Source organism: Eutrigla gurnardus, assembly GCF_963514095.1.
Source record: "Eutrigla gurnardus genome assembly, chromosome: 4".
Classification (NCBI taxonomy): Eukaryota; Metazoa; Chordata; class Actinopteri; order Perciformes; family Triglidae; genus Eutrigla; species Eutrigla gurnardus.
Window position 1 is genome coordinate 23,528,025 of NC_139918.1, and position 20,255 is coordinate 23,548,279.

Sequence of the window (20,255 nt, forward strand, 5' to 3'; positions counted from 1 at the left end):
CTCATTTGTGTTTTTGTAGGAAATGAAAGTTTCAGGATTAAATAAGGGTCTGAAATGAATTGTCATTTTTCACAGGTTTTATTTTAAAACAAAGGAAAATAGATGTGATGGTTTTAGAGCAATAACAATTCCACGGTTCACACCAATTTCAAAAAATACACACGGGATCAGTCACTGGATTCAACAAAAGGTGTTGACTCAATGTTGCGCAATCGTACATCACATGGTCAAAAGTTTGCGGACAGCATTCTGTACTTATGTTCTTAATTTTCTGACCTCTTGAGTCAGTTAAGCTGCACTTTGGTCTGTGAAAAATCACATTTTCTTGATGCCATCTAATTGATCGAACCATTAAATGTCTATCAAAATAGTTGCAGGTTGCTTTCCTTTCAATCAACTAGGTTTCAGCTCCAGTTTGGCTTCATAACGGTACATTAGAGAATAGGTCCTTGAAGAAAATGGTTTTCCTGGCTTGGGGATGAACTTGACTTCAACCACCACGTTTGGAATGAACTGCAACGCTGAAAGCTTACTGACCAACAACAGTGCCTCACTGATGATCCAAATTAGAGCAAACTAGCATCAATGTCCTCATACCTTTGGCCACTGTGTGTACAAACTGCCACATGGAGCACCACACAGTTGGTACATCACCACGAGAAGAAAATATTGTCTCCGTCAAAGTACAGTTTGTGAGATACTGGGTGATGAACTGGTGAATTTTAGTACATCATTGTGATAAATTTGACATTCCACCCATATTTGTTGACGCTTTAAAACAGATTTACACAAATAAAAGCACCTGTTAATACTTTCACAGTTGCCGTTATGATATCTTGAGGAGCTTTACATATCACTCCGTGTTTATTTGACCGGGAGAAAGTATCCCAGATGTAACCAACATCAACGCCAATAACCAGCTCTCATGTCTGCGATGAGGGGCTCCGTCATACACATCAAACCGAACAATAAATAGACAAGGATCGCATCCACACACACAACGCTTTCTGTACACTTTGCAGTTGCTCACAGAGCAATGTATAGCACACGATTTGGGAGACTTTGCCTCTCCTCTACTCCGCCAGGGCGAGGTTTTTGGACTGGATCTTTGATAGGTGGTCTGATATACAAGCCTCGATCTTGTCACACTGGGCGAGGAAATCCTATTGACACAAAATAATCCCACTTAATATTTGTGTTGATTTTCAATTAAAACATTTTGATGACACTTAAAAAAAAAAAGGGTTTACCTGCACCGTTTTTACAAGTCCCTTTTTCTTCATTTTGCAGTCATTGAAGTTGTCTGGGAGACTCTGTTTGTAGAAGAAACAGTACTTTGTTAGATGTGTCATATTTGACGCAAATATAAACACAAACAGCGCAAAAATAAATTGTAATTAATTTCAGTCTTCAATCAATAATGGAGACAATAAGGCATGGGACTATATATGAAAAAGTGAAGATCACCATTGCATCAATCTGCTCCAAGATCTTCATGAACTGTTCAGCTGCTATTTTCACTCTGTGGTCTAGTTTACCCAACGCCTCCGCCTGGAGGTCTTTGGCCAGGAAGCCCTTTGGGGGAAAAATAGATGATAAACAAACATCCACACAGAAATTTCCACAAAATAACAATGCCGGAAAATTAAAAAACATAATTGATAGCTTACATTCTTGAGTCCAGTCAACTCCCCGTCTACTTTCTCCAGCTTTTTAGCGGTCTGTTCCATAGATTTCTCAATGTCTTTCAGCTTCTTCAGTTCAGTTTCTTCCTCAGGACTGTTCTGTTTGTAGATCAATGGCAGTAATTCAATAAATATAGTGTCACGAATTAGATAAATCACACATTAGAGAAATCACACATTAGAGAAATCACACACGTCCTTACCCGCTTTCCAATCAGCATGAGTTTGCAGCCTTCTTTAACTCCATAGCTGGACAGACTCTCCTCCACGTCCTTCAGCGATTTTCCTGGAATGTCAGGATGAATAAAGGTTAGATCAGGGTGTGTAATATGATACTCAAGACTGCTTGGATGTAAAAGAAACCAGACACACAAAGCCCACCTTTAAAGATGAGTTTCTGTGAGGTTTGGGGAACGCCAGTAGCTTGGGTGAGAGCATCTGAGAGGTCTTTGACAATAGGGCCCTTGCCATCTTCCTGGCCAGTTAACGTGATGCTGTGCTTAGTGGGTCCTGTAGTGGGAGAGACACAACTTTAAAACTTCCCTGATTGACAATTATTTTCTAAACCTTGAGGGATTATTATTCAGGAAGGACGTGGACTATATGGATTAAAGCATTGGCATTCAGATTCATGCTTTTCACCGAAGTAATGATGCTTTGATTCTTTTAAACTGAACTACAAGTTAGCAAATTACATTACAATGGCAAAGACTTTGAGCATATTCTGGATATTACAGAAAACAGGGAAGTCTAATTCATCTTTAGGCAACACAGACGCACATATGAATTAATTCATAAAGTAACGTGACGCTTTCACTGTATTAATATACGAGTAGTCTAGGTTTTGGGAAATGTTTATTTTCCCATTCCCTTGGTGTGTGAATAACATACATTTCGAGGTATTCTCATTACAAACACACCTTTACTTGATTAATCACGTCATGCAAACAAAGACACTCAATGTCATTTTCGAGGTTAATATTTCAGTCACGGGTTTTAAGTGAATAAGTGCATTAAATATATCCAACTGTACAAATGTAACGCTAGCTAACGCTACCAAAGCAGCGTTAACCACGATAGCTGCATTAGCTAACCCTTTCCTAGCTACTACTAGCTACTACTAGCGATGGTTAGTAAACATATATTAACATATCTATCTATCATCTCGAAACAAGCTTGTAACATCATGAAAAGTATCATTACCGTATGTAACTGTCACTGTTATCGTTTGGCCTGACATTTTGTTTTTTTTAAGCGTCTTTTAATTACAACATGAACAACACGACTAGAGCTACAAGGCTAACTGTTGCTATAAGCTAACTACTTCCGGGGAAAGTCACACTAGACAGGAAACAGTTCGTCTAATGTTTTTTTAAACTTTATTTGTATTTGTCTTCGTACAAACAAAACAAGTCGACGAAAGTTATCAGAACAGTGATACATCCGTAAAGTATTGTTTTCAACGCGCATACACAGGATAATTAAGAAAATACTGTTTTCAGTTTTCACCACAGCATTGTTGAAATTAATCTTACCGAGGTGCCAAATAATTACCGACAGAAGTGTCCAGAGTCAACTTCACAATCAGACTATAACAAGGCTATGATGATTAAAAAGTTGGAAATTGGACGTGATTTGATAAGTCTATGGCGGACTGGCTCTGTGGCGCAATGGATAGCGCATTGGACTTCTAGTCAGCACTCGAGAAGTGATTCAAAGGTTGTGGGTTCGAGTCCCACCAGAGTCGAACTTTTAACTATGGATGTCCTGGTTCCGCCATGTAAAACTCTCCGTTGCAGGCGAGTTTGTGACGATGAATAATTGTGTGATATGATAGCAAATAACCCGTATTTACCTGTTACCAGTTTACACTCTTTCACACAGTTGTCTTAGTGTCCTAACTAACCTGTTTATTTATTAATTAACAATACAATTGCACCACTTTTTACTATACAATGTAACTTTTTTGTGTACTCTTAAGGTTACTGGACACCAGTTTGAATTTAACATTAATTATGTGAAAAATGTCCCAGGCAGTAACTACATACATTTACTCAAGTAGCCTTCTCTTTTTGAGGTACTTTAGTAATTTTCATTTTATGATACTTTATACTTCTATTCAATAACAATTCAGAATGATCTATTCCTCCACTACATTTTTACTATTACTAGTTGATGTTTTACATACAAAAAAAAGCAAAACATGTTTAATGTATGGATTTAAACAAAAGAGACACCATTGTTTAAAGTGTAAACAGCAACACTAGCCGTTTCCTTGATTCCAGCCTTTGTGTGAAGCTAAGCTAACCATCTTCTGGCTGTTGCCTTATAGTAAATGGTATGAGACTGGTATCAATGTTTTCCCTTGACTATCTCTGCTTGTGTGCGGCTCACCAGGAGCCACAACACCATGCCAATTCATCTGGTCCTGGTTGAAACCTTTACAAATGATGATTCACCAAAGGTTAAATTAAAACACATCATTTATTTTGCATGTTTCCAATAACCTGCAGACATTTTAACAGGTTCAGTGGGAAAAGACTCACAAAACAAAAGGTAATGACGGAACAACACACAAAACTAGAATGCAAATAAGACAAATAAAAATAAAGAGATTAATAGTGGTGATGGATGTAGACCGACAAGAAGAAAAGGGGAATAGTGTTATTAGAAAAGGTTCAGTATGTTACAAGGCCACATGCTAGCACGGTAGTGGTAACAGTACACAACCCAACACCAGGACAGCTTCAAAATCGTAGTGTTCTCAGGTCAAATGTTTTTGCATGTATAAATGTTACTCTACATATATAAAAGTGTTCTCAGTTGAAGTGCAGTTGTTTTAATCTGTTCCTTGTTTATGAGGCGGGAATCTGTGGCAGGCCGAACTCGTCCACCAACACACCGTCCTGAAAACACAAAGAAAGATGTTGAGAGAAAAACAACCGACATCACAAAGAGGTTAATGTGAACTGAATTAATTAATCTGATCAAAGGACCAGTGTGTCGGATTTAGTGGCATCTAAACCCTCTGTTCACCCCTCCCTTTCCAAGCGTGTCAGAGAGCCTACAGTGGCCTTCCGGTAACATAAAACTGTGGAAGGCCTCCACTAGAGCCGTGTCAGGTTTGTCCCTCCCGGGCTAGTGTAGAAACATGAGGACGACCAGCTTCCTATGTAGATAGGGCTCATTCAAAGCCAACGAAAACACAATGACGCTTAGTTTTAGGGGATTATTCACTGGTGAAAAGATAGTTAACAAATAAAGAATCCATTTCTTTCTCATAGATCGCCCTAAATCCTACACACAAGTTTTTTAAATCTAAGATGCTGAAGCTTCCAAACATTGCACGGATAAAAAAATATGCAGCCATGATGTAATCAAAAATACTAGCATGATTATTCCTGATTCCTCTTCTATGTATTTTCATTACTGTATTTGTGCGGTCTGTGCCTCCAGTATAATATCCGTGACCACTGTGCTCCATGGTGCTCTGGACTCCGTTACCTTGTTCGTCTTGCTGTCACTGGGGATTCCCTCGGGGATAGACGGGGCAGCGGAGGCCTCGTCCAGGTAGGAGCTGTCATCGTCCAGCAGCAGCTCATCACCCAGGGCGTCCAGCTCTGAACACATAGTTACACGGTCACTGTAGTACTGTACACAGTTGAGTTATTAGAACAATAACATTGTTATTCGAGTGATTTCTTACAGTTTCTTTCATGTTTGCACACAACTTTTAAGTCGCACATTTGACCAAAAGTATTTTTTTTAAACCAATATTTCAGCACCACAATGACACGGGCCACTTTAAGAAACCAAAATAAAATGTTCATGACTCTGGACAATGATAGATGAAGGTGCCCAGAAACTAACTGCAACATAAACATGTCAGTGTGTACCTGCTTCGAGATCATCCTCATCTATCTCTGGAGTGCCGTAGCTGCGGCTCAGGGCCTCTTGTACCTCGTTGGCGTCCTCCATCATGTCCTCCAGTTGGTCCTGTAGATCCTGAAATTTTAAATACGTGTGATCACTTTATATGTTCGAGATCTCTGACCGGAAGAACTGGATTATAGACTTGTACCTAGGCCTGTCACGATAACAAATTTTGCTTGGCGATTAATTGTCCCAGAAATTATTGCGATAAGTGATAATATTGCCGTTTTGAGACTATTTTCAACTGATATACCGGTAATGCAAGTACACCCTTTCAAAGATCAAAACGTTTATTTCTAAAGAATATTTAACATGAGAACTGGAAAACATTTAAAATATCCAAAATAAATAAATTAAACAACCAAAAACAATAAATAAAATGGACTCTCAATCTAGTTTAACAAAAATGCACTTGAATAAAAACACACACAACCGAAAGGCATTTAGTTTTGGTATTGTGTTGGTTTAAGGGTTTTTGTTTATGGTTGCCATGGTAACCGTAACATGGTTTTGTTTACAGTTAACGATTGCCATGGTAACAGTTGCCATGGTTACGGCACGCAACACAAACACATAAACCAAGACAATAGCAACTAAATGCGTGTTTTTCTTTTTCTTTTTTTAAAATATACAGCAGCTGTCACGTTTGCCTTTGAAACCAGTTCCATCTTTTTAAAACTCCAAATCTCAACTAGCGTGTTTGCTACTAGCGGGGCTCCGATGCTACACGCTACACCAGGGGACCGTCTCCCCACACAGAGACTGTGCGCTGACAGGTAACTGACACAACATGTGACGAGGGCTAGAGGGTGATGCACCAGAGTGAAAACTCTCTGGTGGAGAGACGCAAGGAAAAATGTAAATTATCGCGGCTGGCAAAGTTACCAAGCTCATTAAAAGTTACCAACATTAAGATCCCAATACATCTGATTTTATGTATTGTGTGTCAGTAGAATTTACTATTTGGTAAATAACATTCGCAACAAATAATCATTTCACAATGGAGGAGGATTTACTCATGGTACATTTGCCCATCGTGCTTCATCTAAAGGCTTTCTGTATATAATATTCAGAGCATCACAATTGCAGCATGTGGAGGCAATAGAAACGTCCTGAATTTTGCAGGACTAAGGCTCCTGGGAATTAGTTGTTCCAAATGGCAGCAAACATTAACAGCTTTATAAAATGTTTTACCAGCTGGAAAAGAAAGGTGAACATAACTAATGTTGGTGATTCAATCTGATATACTGGTGTACCTAAACCTTAATATATAAATGCTGAGTGACAACAGCAACAGTGGAGTGTGGGATACAACAAACTTACATCAATCTGATCAAGTTTGACGTCCTTGTAAGCTCTTTTCATTTCCTTTGCACCAATCTTCATGGCATCCACCTGGGAACAGAACATGAAAGGACTCTCTGATTCTGATTCTGACCTGACAGTCTCAGCTTTTTCTAAGTAGAACATCAAAACATTAACTTGCAAAAAATAAGCTTTTTAAGTATGCAAGAGCAGCATGACAAGAATCAAGCAATATATGTTCAATAAAAATAAAAGCTGTAATTTTGAAGAAAAACAAAAACAAACAAAAAAGTGGCTCTTACTGTCGTTTTGGTGTCCTTTAATGTCTGGATTGTGTAGTTGGCTTGCTCCATGTTAAAAGACTGCTGAGCCAGCTGCTCTCTTTGACCTTCATACCTGCAAAATAAAGAAGAAATACCGTTGGTTTTAAAACGTTTTACTGTGCACATTATATTTGACTGGATACTGGATCTTCACAGGCTGATGTAGTTTGACATTTGAGGACAATTCACATAATATTCATAACATAGTATGTTTTTAATTAGGATGCAGTAAATTGGATATTCATGAACCATGACCAAGACAATTGCTCTGTGATTGACAAGCTATGTACGAGTGACAGTTTCTAAATAACCACACTAAAAATATATCTGGCAATTCTATAAAAAATATATTGTGAAACACTACTTACAGACCAACAGATACAGATATTAAATTGGTCAACAAGAGTAAACATTTTGCAGTGCAGGACTTACATTCTCTTCTGCTTCAGGACCCTCATCGCCTTCTGTTTCACCATGTTCTGCATTTCAACAGGGCATAAATAAGAAGGGTGTCTGCTCTGTTTGCTAAAAACAATCGTGCAAACTTCAGAGCACCTTACCTTCGAGGGCCCCTCTCTCATCTTCTTCATCTGGTCCTTGTACTTCACTAGTTCGGCGTCTAGTCTGCCAATCTTCTTTTCAATGGACTCTGACCTTGCATCCACCTGAGCGAGGAGGAGATTGATTAGTAATGGATTCCAGCAGTAAAAGTGTATGGGGGGGAATAGATAGGTGGGTGATAGGAGCATTTCTATGTTATGGCTCATTAAAAGAGGCTTTTAAATGCTTTCCCCCAGTTCAAATATTCAATGGACCAGTTCAACTTCACCTCCCCCTTACCAACCCCTTGTCCCCGGGGAGAGAGCTAACGTTAGGGGGGGTACAAAGCCAGACAACCGACGGTCGTGGTTAATAAATACATCTCTCGTTCACAGTCTAAAACCAAAGAGGAAAAACACACGAAAGGCGACATTCAATCTGCTTGTACAGGAAGCTTAATTACCGTAGCGTGTTAGCTAGCTCGGGTTTGCTGTCATGCTAGCTTAGTAACGGTACCGTTAGGTCACGACATAAACAACAATACATATCCGCCTGACAGGACTCACGTTGCCGATGCAGTCGGACAGATTTGGGGGAGGCGCTTTCGGTTTTCCGCGTCCGAATATTCTGTTCATTTTCTAAACGATTCGTGGTCACGTAGCTTTTGGCTTTCTTTAGAAAATACAACAACAAAACAGCAAATGCAAAGGGATTTCTTCATTCAAGACACCCGGAAGCAACGGTTCGGACGCAAACGGTTCCCATTGGTTGGTGAAAACAGCGCTGTCCAATGAGGGGTTGTTGTTTTCTTAATACGCGCCTGCCCCCGCGTGGTCAGCAGGAGGACTGCAGCTGCAATGAAAACCTATTGTCCCCGTCGACTCTGCATTAATCAGCAGGCTTTGTTACACCTCCTCACTGCAGTTGTGACTAAATGGGGCTTTTAATGATATCTGTGAGCTGCCTGTCTCCCTGCATGCTGATTAGTATCAACTGATTATAAAATATAACGAGAATAATATCCCTCTATGAGTACAGACTCACTGGTACTAAACAAATATAATAACTTTATTAGTGCTGTTCTGAAATCCAACGTGTTTCATGATTATACATAATAGAGGGTTTAAGTACAAGTTCCTGACATGGAAACCTCTATGTCTATGATGGATAAGCACATTCTGAATGTATTTAAAGGCCAATTTCAAAATAATTGATCTGATTACCTTGCTCGCAGAATTTCTTAAAAAAGGTTCAGTTTTAAAGTGGACACTTTTTAAAACATGACAGATGGAACATAAGAACATGTTCTTTAAAAAAAAAAAGTTGTTGGGTAGATAAAAATAAAAGGCCATCACACAATTAAATTTAATACATTTTTCACATAATTAATATAATTATTGCCAGCAATATTAATAGAAATAATAACACATAATACATTCTGTTTTATTCCTGGAACTTTATTATAATTACGATATTGTAGCAATGACGTTTTTTCCTGTGCAATGAAGTCCATTAGAGCCTTATTAGACACCACCTTATTAGACTGAATCAGGCTATATTGTTTGTAATGGCTCGCTAATGCACACGGACCTTGAGAGACTGACATAACTTGCAGTAATCTTGGTCGACGTGGCACACAGCTCTATCAATTCACATTTTGATGTGATTGGTTTAATTTGCCTCTCAAATCCCTGAGAATCCAAGTGCACCATTAGACCTGGCAGTTCTTCAAGCCTTTCACAAATGCCAATTAGAAAAACCGTCTCCTCTTGTGGCACCTGGTGAATTCAAACCCTACGTTTGGTCTCTTTTAGCTCTTTTAGGTTTTGGTCTCCATCATCTCCGCCTGAGGGAAATAACTGGCTCTTTAGCTGCTAAATGCTCCACTTTGTTCACCAGCTACTCTGTCTGTCTGTCTGCTGTTATAGCAGTTATTTTATTTTATATTAAGCTGTTTAAAGAGCTTCTCAGCAAAGTAGACACATGGTCCTTTACTGCAATGAATGAAGCCTTAAAAAATGTCAGAGACAACCTTCTGTTCATAGCAATGCCATACAAGAACCAGAGGAGCATCAACATCCATAAGTGGTTGGTCGATAAAAAATTCTCCGAAAGACCAGGATTTAAGAAAAAAACATCATCTCTACCATCAAGGACAGGAATGAGAACCAGAGTGTTTCTTCAAATGACGCAAGCTTTATTGAGACCTTGTTGCAAAGCATGTTTTGACATTCAAAGATAAAAGATACAGCAAAAATATCCAACAGATACAATTCATTTGCAATGCAGCAGCACATTATAAACACATACGGTGCTCAGACCTGAATTTGGCCGGTTATTCGTTGTATTCCTGATGAATACAATCGGTGTCCATCAAATAAATGACACACACACACACCGTCATCAACAGTAGGATGTCATCGGTACGGTTTTCTCAGAGATAATGCTACAATGCTCATCACAGGAACGGATGTGGCTAATTGCTGATCTTTTGGAGCAAGCAAGAGGCTGAGTTCAGAGGCCAAATAAGATAAGGCACACAAAACAAGGCACAAAAACACTGCTATAACTACTGTATCGTCATCAGATATAGACAGATAGATACGTTACCGGGTTGCTCCACATTAAGAAAATAAAAGCCTCAAAAGCCTTTGATTTGATGAATTCTGGTCGATTTGACAGCTTCTATGAAAGCTACAATAATCCAGGAAACCAAGGCATTAATTCAGTCGCATGTTTTGAATTTGCTGAGGAAACAAATGTTCATGAGGATGAACTTGTGAATGTGTTAGATATGTACAGCATAAACATGAAATTGCAGTAAACACCAAAAGGCATGTTGTGTAGTTTCAGTATGTTTTTGTCATGGAGCCCTGTAACCCAGTTTTCACTTATATTTTAGACAAGAACATGCCAGCTTGGCAACGCTATGTACAATATGACACTTCCTCTGTGAGACATAGCATCACGACTGTTAATCTTTAAAGGTGTGGAGTCGTGTCAAATCTAATTATACCTTCTGAAAGCATCGCTTTCACGCCAGAGCCTCATCAAAGACGGCCGTCGTGCCAAGAAGAAAAATGCTTTGATTCGGTGTCTTCTTGTGGACGATCCCTGAGAGGTTGTTAAGTATTCTACCTGGATTTTACTGCCAATGATCGAGACTATTTCACAAATTTACAACACGGCAAATCACCAAACAACTCATTCACGTAAAACACGGCCGGTTTAAAACAATACCCATGATGGTTTTTTCACCCCAAAAATAATTAGGGACAATTACTTGTTTTCATTTTGTGCACAAAACACCAGTTGATCGTTCTATGCATGTGAGAACTGCTGCGTCGACGACTTTTACGTGAAAGCCTACAGGACACTCCTCGGGTAAACATCATAAAATACGTTTGGATTGTCTTGACTCGACATCTTTCATCATCCTTTCATTGCTGATGTCAACAATGTGAAAAATCAACAAGTATGATTTGAGTTAGAGTTCAGTTTTATACATTATAAAACTCTGTAGAGTGTTTTAGTGTCTAGCTGTGTTGTGATAAGAGGCTTCTTTGCTCTTCACAATCAGTGTCTCAGAGGCTGTTAATATAAACATACTCTAAGACAATTCTTTTTTGTAATTGTCAACAAATCCCCCGAAACAAAAATGTAATTGTTGGGGACTATTTTTAGCGGAGGATTGATCAATATCTGGTGGTCTAGTGAGTATTTCTGGCAGCAGATTGCATGTGGGGTTAATTTAAAATAGTAAATATCTTCCTGTGTTCATCAAATCGAAGGTCATGTCATGTCTATAGATTTTGGACAATAAAGTAATAATATTTGTCAGGTTTTGGGTGCACAGGAAACACAGGACAGTTTTGGTGTTTTCATGGGATTTGTTGACAATAGGAAGAATACAGAATATCACCAGATTATCCTCTAAGTGAGTCTGTTTCTTGAGTGTCTGACCAATAAGATCTTTAGCCTCTTTCTCACAGGGCAGTGGTGATTTGAGTCAATCCCAGGTCATTGGAGTCCTCCCAGCCCTGATAGGGCGCAGAGGACGCATCCATGGCTAGTCATACGGGCCTGGCCTGCCTCATATCACCCCGGGCGTCTGTGGGACACGAGTGGTCCCGCAGGGTGCTCCTCACCCGGCTCACCCCGTGAGAGTCCCCGTGTCCTTTGGCGCCGGGGCAGCAAAAATCCCTGAAGCACCTCTTGAAGTTCTCATCCAGGAAGGCGTAGAGGATGGGGTTGAGGCTGCTGTTGGTGTAGCCCAGCGCCACGCAGAAGAAGTAGGCGGCCATGACGCCGGTGGTCTCCGGCACGTTGCCGGACAGCGCCTTCACCAGGACGAAGATGTGTATCGGCGTCCAGCACACCACGAAGACGGCGACCACCACCAGGACCAGGCGGGTGATCCGGCGGAGGTTGCGGTCCTTCTCGCGCGAGCCCGACAGCAGGCGCACGCTCTTCAGCCGCATGACCATCAGCGTGTAGCAGACGGTGATGATGATGACGGGGGCCACGAAGGCAAAGATGAAGACGCAGATCTTCATCAGAGTGTCCCAGTAGCTGTAGGGTTCAGGGAACTGCAGGGCGCACTCTGTAGTCCCTGTCAGTTCAAGAACAGCACTTATTATTATCATACAGATATTATGATGAGTCACTTCAGCACCAAAGCATTAAGAGTCCCCATTTCATCCTGTCACATAAATGTCATCAAATTTCATTGCAATTCATCCAGTGGTTATCAAGACTACCAAATAAGTCAGGAAAAGTCATGGGATCGTCAAAATAAGAGGGATTCATCGTGAATATCTATAACACGTTTCATGAGGATCCATCCAATACTTCTTGAGACATTTCCGTCTCGAACCAAAGTGTTGTGTATTCATGAACAACAATCTATGAGGCTGAAGGACTCCTCAACATCCATTATACCTATAGTATCCTTCACCCACTCATATCACTGTCTCATCCATCCTACACAACATCCTCTTCAGGGATTTGAAGGATTCTTCCTACAGCTTAACGAGATGTTTAAATTGAGACCTGACGGACAGAGGTGCTGCAATCAAGTGGTGCTTCACGCTTGAAATAAGAGTCCCTTTCAGCTGATAGAACCTCTGTCTCAGCAGACGATGGACCAAACCACAGAGATGTGAGCAGAAAGACTGATAAACACTTAAATCAAAGGTGGACTCAAACCACAGAGATGAAGGTACCGTTATGGGACTTGGTGCTGCCGAGTATCATGGCGGGAATCCCGGCGGCGGACGACAGCCCCCAGATGATCACGTTGATGATCTTGGCCTTGACGGGCGTGCGGAAGTCCAGGGCCTTGATGGGGTGGCACACGGCCACGTAGCGGTCCACGCTCATCATGGTCAGCGTGAAGATGCTGGTGAACATGTTGTAGTAGTCGATGGAGATGAAGACCTTGCACGCCACCTCGCCGAACGGCCAGGAGCTGAGCAGGTAGTCGGTGCTCTGGAAGGGCATGGTGGTGGTGACCAGGGCGTCGGCCACAGCCAGGTTGAAGATGTAGATGTTGGTGGCCGTTTTCATTTTGGTGTATCTGTTGTGTGTGGGGGGGAGAAGGAAACATGAGGAGGTTAAATGGATTTAGCTGTAGTTTTTTTTTTTAATCCTTTAAAAGAGGAACAAGGTTAATTAAATCACTTTTTGAGATAAGGATCGACCATCATGGTGCTCAGCTCTTTTCCTGAACAAACAGATTCATTTAACTGCCATGCAAAGGTACAACACAAAGGGGGCCAAAGGGAGGAAAACAGCTCTAACTTTTCATCAATTCTGCCCATTCACTTAAAAGGAAAAGAGCTTAATGGGGCTTTAAACCTGCCATTTCAATCACTGCAAACCTTGTTACCATCCCCACATTGTTGAGACAAAAACAGCTCAGGATTCTGGATTCAGAGGTCAGTTTACCAGAAAATGAAAGCATTTGATGCAACATGCACCAGAAACACCATATAAGGTAAACATGTTAACACATTGAATGATAGCTCTCCATTTCACGGATTATTTTATTTATTTATTGTGTGGAAATGTCCAAAACACTTCTGTCCAGCATTTCCCCTGCTCCCCTCTGAGCTGACTCCCTAACACGAATACATGACATATTTTCATTAAAAAAAGCGAAAAAACTCACCTAATGATGACATACATCACCAAACAATTCCCCGCCAAGCCCACCACAAACACCACGGAGTACACCGCCACTATGATGGGGATGATGGGCGACATGGGCTCGGGTTCGGCGTCCCAGGTGCCGTTGGGTGTGTAGTTGAAGACGTCCAACGAGCTGGGCTGCCAGGTGAAGTTTGGGAAACACTCCTCCGGCTGGCCCGACGGACACCTGTCCTCCTTGTAGACGCGCACCACGCCGCTGTCCATGGTGCTGAACGCTGCACCGGCCGGGCTGCTGCTGCTGCTGCTGCTGCTGCTGGGCGTCAACTGGCCGCTCAACTTCAACAGATGTCGGACCGAAACAAGCTGAATATCCGGGTGGGAGAAAAATAAAAACACACGAAGCAGATATCTCTATTAAAACATATTATGGCTCCAATAGAAGAAGATGGCAACGACGCGCGCGCTCAAGGGCATCATTACGCCACCTTACCTGCTTGTTTTATTCTGCTTCCAGAAAAGTTAGTTCACATACAAAACAACACTGACTGGGAGTTTCTCGCAGGACGCTCAGCCGCGGACCGCCGGCAGAAACAACAGGTTTGTGGGTTTAGTTGCGCGTTGTGGACGAGCAGAAGAATCCGCTGCCTGTGCCGCTGCTGCGTCCCCGATAGGTGCGCACTGGAAGCCCGCACTGCTCATTCAGTGACATCAGAGGCTGAGCCAACAGATACGACGGTATCCAGCCAGCAGAAAGCAACTAACCACATTCACCACAGTAAAGTCTATTTCACGTCAAATTAACGCTTTATTTAGATTTGGTCCTATTTTGTTGGTTGTTGCTGCACTATTCCTGCGCCTCACACTCTGGATCATCAAAACATCTGCATGCCTAGTCGGCCATGTTAACCCGCCTGTAGGAAAAAGTCTAATTGTGCTACAATATCATGTGCACATCCGGAAAATGTTTAAATTCTCATCAGATGTTCCCTAGCAACTCCCGTTAGACTGCCGTGCAGACGTGAAGAGTCCTATCTGGTGTTGAAGAGGCATGATGATGTCAGAAGGACGCTCAGCAGCAACCTTCAGATGGTTGCATGTGTATGTGCCAGCAGCAAATAAATCATAGGCGATGTGTAAAGTGAAAACATGGGCAGAAATTAGCATTTTGTGGACCTTCAAGTAGAAATGGCTTCATTGTCTCATGTCTCCATTTGGTGAGAATCACTTTGGCTGCAAGAAGAGAGCTGTTCAAGCTCTTTGTGCTCACAACTAGAAGCTTTTCTAAGTGCATTTTTATTAATTCAGCATTTTCCCACAATCCTAAAGAAACATTAATCTCATAAAGACATCTAATGTAAGACAACAGTAACACCGAGAGCCCAAAAGCAAAAAGAAAACCATGCTCTAAACATGTCGACAGAAACCATCTTTTCTCACCACCACAGACAAGACTTCAACCATCACGTAATTAAGTGGGTGCTGTTCCCTTTCCCTCGTTTCATACGCTGACACTCGTTGCTTAGAGACTCATCAGGGCCAGGTGTTGCTGGAGAGACAGATCCTTTTTTCTTTTTTTTACCCGTTGTTGTGTTTCTATTGTTAAGGGCCGTACAGGCTTGACTTTGAGAGATGGATGTGTTTGCAAGACTTTAACTTCACTGAGGTCCCTAGAGAGAGAGAGAGAGAGAGAGAGAGAGAGAGAGAGAGAGAGAGAGAGAGAGAGAGAGAGAGAGAGAGAGAGAGAGAGAGAGAGAGAGAGAGAGAGAGACAGAGAGAGTCACCTTTCTCATTTTAGAGCTCAGGAAAAAGGCAGTTACTGTTATTTACCCGTAACCTTAATAATACAGGACAGGTGTGGATTTGCACAAACATGCAATCTGTTGCTCTTCCTCCGGCACTCGAAACAGGATCTATCTGAGTTCCAGAGGAGGAGAGGAAATGATTGTTACGTGACCTTCAGGAGACAAGGCTGAGGATGAATTCCTTTTTTTTTTTTTTTTTTTTTTTGTATTTCACTGCTCTTTCAACAATGACCTGAATTGTGCCGTCTGTTCAATTAATGATTTCATGATGAAGATTCGACCCAAAGACGGCCGAGCGTGCTCATTTCATCTTTGGAAGAAAGAGATTGCCCGTATAATTATACAAAAAGCCTGGGGTTTTTTCTCCAAGTGTGCTTCACCAGATGATTCTTTTTGATATTTTTCATTTATCTCAACTCGAAAATTGTCACGACCTCCACTTGCATTGTCTGTTCCCTGTGAAATCCCTCGGACATTGATTGAAATATCGTATCATCAAGAGAAGAGCATCCTCAATTCCAGAGATAAAGGAAGCCCTCTCCCTAAGTAGCTAAATGTGGAAACCTTCTGCAATGAAATACCCATGTGACCCTGCCATTATAAACTGATTGAATGGAACAGGCTTTTTATGCAATTATTTTTTGTTTTTGTAAATTGGTGCTTCATATGGGTGTCACAGTCTAGTTTCATAAAATCATTTAAATGTAATATATGCAGTTGTAAAACGTTGCTGACTATATTTTTGAATATGTATTTATATACATTGTATTTGTCCATTCTTGGAGTTTAACAAGATATATAATAATGTTCTTATCTATTTTACAGAGCTATTTTCCTTCACCTCATTTTTAAAGGAGGCATGCATCCGAACCATTCCCCTCTGTTCTCCACACTGAAGGCTTAGTAAATGTTCCCATTGATAAGATGTGCTATAGTTTGAGTTATAACTACAGATTACACCTTTCAAGATTCACATAATGGAGCTCGTAATGATGTCTCATTGTAAGATTGGCATTCGAAGGTGAGGATGGAAGGGAGGGGGGATAACGGCCATTGTGTGTTGTCGCAGTCTTGTGTCAACTGAGAGAAAGGGGCTTGTTTTGAGCTGTGTGGCGATGCATTTGTGACATATAATCCAAGTATGTCTTTACATTCTTACATTTTTGGTGTAAGAATTAGGAGAGTTGGGGAAAAAAACAGACTGAAAATCATAATAAAATGTTTAAATCATAAATTGAAGGTGCATGATGATAGATGATAGCTTGCAAATCATCTGTATTTTCACTTCAATACTCTTCAATACATGTGCTTGGAACTAAAAATGCCAGTAAAATGGCTCGATGGCATCATACCAGTTACCAGGTGTCTCCCATGTGGTGCTCCAGCCATTTACTGGCTCAGTGTGGTTGTGTGAATGTGTGGCCACGGCTCCGGCAGGCAGAAGAGTGAAGCATCGGCCCTCTCGGGTGAAGCACCGACATCCTGCACTGCGTAATTACACCCTACGTGTTTGTGCCGGTCCCACCTGCCAAAGCAGCTTTGTATGCAGACGCCGTTTCCTCACAGAGATCATCACCTTCGTTCCCAGGTATCCAGATGGCGTGGCCACTTCAGGTGTGCCTGTCTGCTCTGGATGAAAACGACTTGGTTTGTGAGTTTGTGAGAGTGTGCTCGGCATACGTTGTATCCCCCCCTGCAGTTTGACGCTGACAGGACAACAATTCGGAACAAAATCTGCTTTTTGCTGCGTGATGTCTGTTTAGACAAGCAGTGGCAGTGAGGGAAAAACATAGTTGTATGGCAGTTACTGAAAGACTGGTTGTCCTTTCTATTAGACTGATTTTTAGAAGAAATAACATTTTGCATCTGAAGAGCATCTTCCAAATATCTTTTTTTGTCAGTGTTCGGGACATTTTTCTATAATGATGGAATTATTTAAATATTAACACAATCAAACAGGGACGGGCAGGTCGAGGCGGACACTGTGTATGGTGACATAAAAACAATGAATTTGACTCTGAATTAGACTCTTATTTTGAAAGTCATTAGATAATGGCTCACAAGTGTAATTTATTCCAGCTGCTTAAATCAGTATTTTTGGACCTGTGGAGGAGGAAATACAGATAATTATGGCTAACATGTGACTAATACTGTCTATTTACACATCCTGCGAACGTTATCAGTCATTTTGGGGTCATATTTCTGGACACATGGAAGTCCAATAGTCACTCTTTGTTGCTCCGTTTTGGTCTCTATCAACACCTGAGATAAATATCTGGCTCTTCAGCTGCTAAATGCTCCACTTTGTTCACCACCTGCTTGCTAACTTCGTCTGATGTTTGTGTCGCTGTATAGAAGGAATCTCGTTTCATCCAATCGACTTCAGATTTATGTCATTTGGTTTGCTACATTTTGGGAAGCGAATGCAGATTTCTTTTTTGGACTCCACTGAATGTAAACAGTGCAACGGCTCAGCAGTCATTCCAGCATCCAGATGACACCGTTGACCTCAGAGCAGGAGCAACACAATGCAGCCGGTACACACAGAAGCATCATTGTCAGTCGTCATTGTCAGGCAGGGAGAGCCTTCAGTACTCCGGTATTTGTGATTCTGCTCCGGCTGTGTCTGACCCTCGGTTACACGGGCAACAGGGATCTGATCGATCAAGCAAGACAACAAAACCTGTCTCTCTGTGGGCTAATTTAACGATCCTCCAGGCTGGGCAAACTCAAACACTAATGAGTCGGTAGACACTTACCTGAATATACCACACACGAAACACGTGAGCATTAAACACCCTCTTTCGGAGAGAGAGAAACTCATGAGAAATTCATAACTCACAAGATAGAAATCGGCTACAGCCTCAGGGGAGTTTCATCTATAATCCCAAACCCAGAGACCGACTGTGCCCACTAATAGTCTGCCCTGACCCTGAACAACGAATGAGGGTCGCATAATATAAAAAAAAAAAAAAAAAAAGGGCTGCGCAAAGGGGGGGAACCATCTGTTTCACGGTCCAGAGTTCACTCAGTTGTTGCAGGTGAGCATGCACAGGGAGCACAGAGTGCCAGCGACTGTAAACAGTGTTCGGAGAGCAAAGCGGGGCCGGGCGGCTGCAGCCACAGGCGGTGAGCCTCTACATCAATATTGACTCTGCTACAAGCCGAGCTCTCCACACCTTTTAGACGTCAAAGCACGACGGATGAGTGCATCAAGTTTTCAAAGACTTTAACCTGAATTGAATGCCTGCTAGAGGAATCGAAGGACAGTTACATGCTCCGTAAACTGAAGGTGTAAATGTCGAATGGCATGAAGAAATGACATTCAGAAGGACGGTGGGTGTGGAGGTGTCTGTCGGATTTGTTTTTCGGTGAGGTAGGACGGCTCCCGCAGAGGATTGACAGTTGAAAACGTGTATTCTGCTCATGGAGTTCATCTTAAGCACTGAAGGCATCTGGAGCCTGATTTCCCATGAGTTGGCTGCTGTCAGGCCGGCCTTCTGTCTGCCTCACCTGGAAGCAGCTGCAGCCGACACTCGCTAATGTCTCCACAACAAATGCCTCCTTAGGACACATGTGGTTGTAAATGTAACTTTTTCATGATTGCCTGTACATATTGAATAATCATAGTAATAATACAAAGGAAAATCATCTATTTTGCTAAGTATAATTCAACATCACCAAACATTTATAATCCTGATGCAACTCTTGATATAAATTAAAAAGAAAATGTGTGAGCCAGATAATGCGTGTTTATAGTAGTTCAGGCAAATGCAACTCAAATGTTCAAATTTCCACGTGAATAAAATCACATTTTGATCAGAAAAGCTGTTTTTTTTGTTGTTTTTTTTTAATGGTTCTCATAATTTAATAAGCTACATCAATAAGAATGTCCATATATTGGGGGTTAATATATTGGTGTATATACGGTGGATAACACTAGCTGAATAACTGAATCTGTAATTGAATGAAAATAATCTGGAATAACCATATTATATAACTGGATTAGGAATTGATAGTGGCTTGTGGTTGTAACCAGTGAATTAACTGTCTTTTAGTTCACCCTAGGTCATTTCCACCATGACATCCAGCCAAATACCCCCTCAGAAGCATTTTTAGCGATGGTCAACATTGGTCAAGATAGGGCTATCAGCCGAATGCCTTAGTACTGGCGCGATGGTACATCTTGTATATCTCGTAAATTACCCCACTAATAATGCATGGAATGTTACCAAACTTCTGCAGTAGTACACATAGGGTCTGTACTCACAAAACAAGGCATTTGAAAGTTTGTAAGTACACCCGGAGTTTATTTAAAAGAACACTTGCCTGATAGCTTCTATCCTCGGCTGCTAATGCTAGCGCTGCGTCGACGCCACTTCCGTGTTTAACCAGCTCTTGCCGTCACGTGAGTTTTTACGCGAGTTTGAAAAAAGTTTTGCTGAATTTTTTATAAATGCTTGCCTTATCAGGTCAACAAGTGTGGACAAGGTGTGGATCTGATAATACAAGCA

At 41.4% G+C, this 20,255-nt stretch overlaps 3 protein-coding genes across 3 annotated transcripts; all 3 read right to left on the reverse strand.

Annotated features, from left to right (window-relative positions):
• Positions 1 to 64: 64 nt before the first annotated feature.
• bag1 (BCL2 associated athanogene 1) lies at positions 65 to 3,027 on the reverse strand. The gene is made up of 7 exons (XM_084007250.1): positions 2,889 to 3,027; positions 2,067 to 2,195; positions 1,889 to 1,971; positions 1,671 to 1,784; positions 1,468 to 1,575; positions 1,251 to 1,313; positions 65 to 1,163 (listed from the first exon to the last, which is right to left on the reverse strand). The coding sequence occupies exons 1-7, from the start codon at positions 2,923 to 2,925 to the stop codon at positions 1,074 to 1,076; spliced, it is 624 nt and encodes a 207-aa protein (XP_083863376.1). The 5' UTR covers positions 2,926 to 3,027; the 3' UTR covers positions 65 to 1,073.
• A 1,123-nt stretch (positions 3,028 to 4,150) lies between these two features.
• On the reverse strand, positions 4,151 to 8,515 carry chmp5a (charged multivesicular body protein 5a). Its single transcript, XM_084007639.1, has 8 exons — positions 8,353 to 8,515; positions 7,807 to 7,911; positions 7,679 to 7,725; positions 7,226 to 7,319; positions 6,942 to 7,013; positions 5,582 to 5,690; positions 5,190 to 5,305; positions 4,151 to 4,591 (listed from the first exon to the last, which is right to left on the reverse strand). The coding sequence occupies exons 1-8, from the start codon at positions 8,419 to 8,421 to the stop codon at positions 4,541 to 4,543; spliced, it is 663 nt and encodes a 220-aa protein (XP_083863765.1). The 5' UTR covers positions 8,422 to 8,515; the 3' UTR covers positions 4,151 to 4,540.
• A 3,247-nt stretch (positions 8,516 to 11,762) lies between these two features.
• On the reverse strand, positions 11,763 to 14,508 carry oprk1 (opioid receptor, kappa 1). The gene is made up of 4 exons (XM_084007990.1): positions 14,430 to 14,508; positions 13,959 to 14,302; positions 13,012 to 13,364; positions 11,763 to 12,398 (listed from the first exon to the last, which is right to left on the reverse strand). Exons 2-4 carry the CDS (start codon positions 14,201 to 14,203, stop codon positions 11,860 to 11,862), a joined length of 1,137 nt encoding a protein of 378 aa, XP_083864116.1. The 5' UTR covers positions 14,204 to 14,302; positions 14,430 to 14,508; the 3' UTR covers positions 11,763 to 11,859.
• Between the last annotated feature and the right edge of the window lie 5,747 nt (positions 14,509 to 20,255).

Excerpts from the sequence above, each read along its gene's own strand:
- chmp5a (XM_084007639.1), bottom strand. The coding sequence starts at position 8,421 with ATGAACAGAATATTCGGACGCGGAAAACCGAAAGCGCCTCCCCCAAAT. Across the intron at positions 7,726-7,806 it reads TGAGAGAGGGGCCCTCGAAG|AACATGGTGAAACAGAAGGC; the intron begins GTAAGGTGCTCT and ends GTTGAAATGCAG. Across the intron at positions 7,014-7,225 it reads TAAAGGACACCAAAACGACA|GTGGATGCCATGAAGATTGG; the intron begins GTAAGAGCCACT and ends TTCTGTTCCCAG.
- bag1 (XM_084007250.1), bottom strand. The coding sequence starts at position 2,925 with ATGTCAGGCCAAACGATAACAGTGACAGTTACATACG. Across the intron at positions 2,196-2,888 it reads AACAGTGACAGTTACATACG|GACCCACTAAGCACAGCATC; the intron begins GTAATGATACTT and ends CTCCCACTACAG. Across the intron at positions 1,972-2,066 it reads ACAGAAACTCATCTTTAAAG|GAAAATCGCTGAAGGACGTG; the intron begins GTGGGCTTTGTG and ends CTGACATTCCAG.
- oprk1 (XM_084007990.1), bottom strand. The coding sequence starts at position 14,203 with ATGGACAGCGGCGTGGTGCGCGTCTACAAGGAGGACAGGTGTCCGTCG. Across the intron at positions 13,365-13,958 it reads GTGATGTATGTCATCATTAG|ATACACCAAAATGAAAACGG; the intron begins GTGAGTTTTTTC and ends CACACACAACAG. Across the intron at positions 12,399-13,011 it reads CAGCACCAAGTCCCATAACG|GGACTACAGAGTGCGCCCTG; the intron begins GTACCTTCATCT and ends TTGAACTGACAG.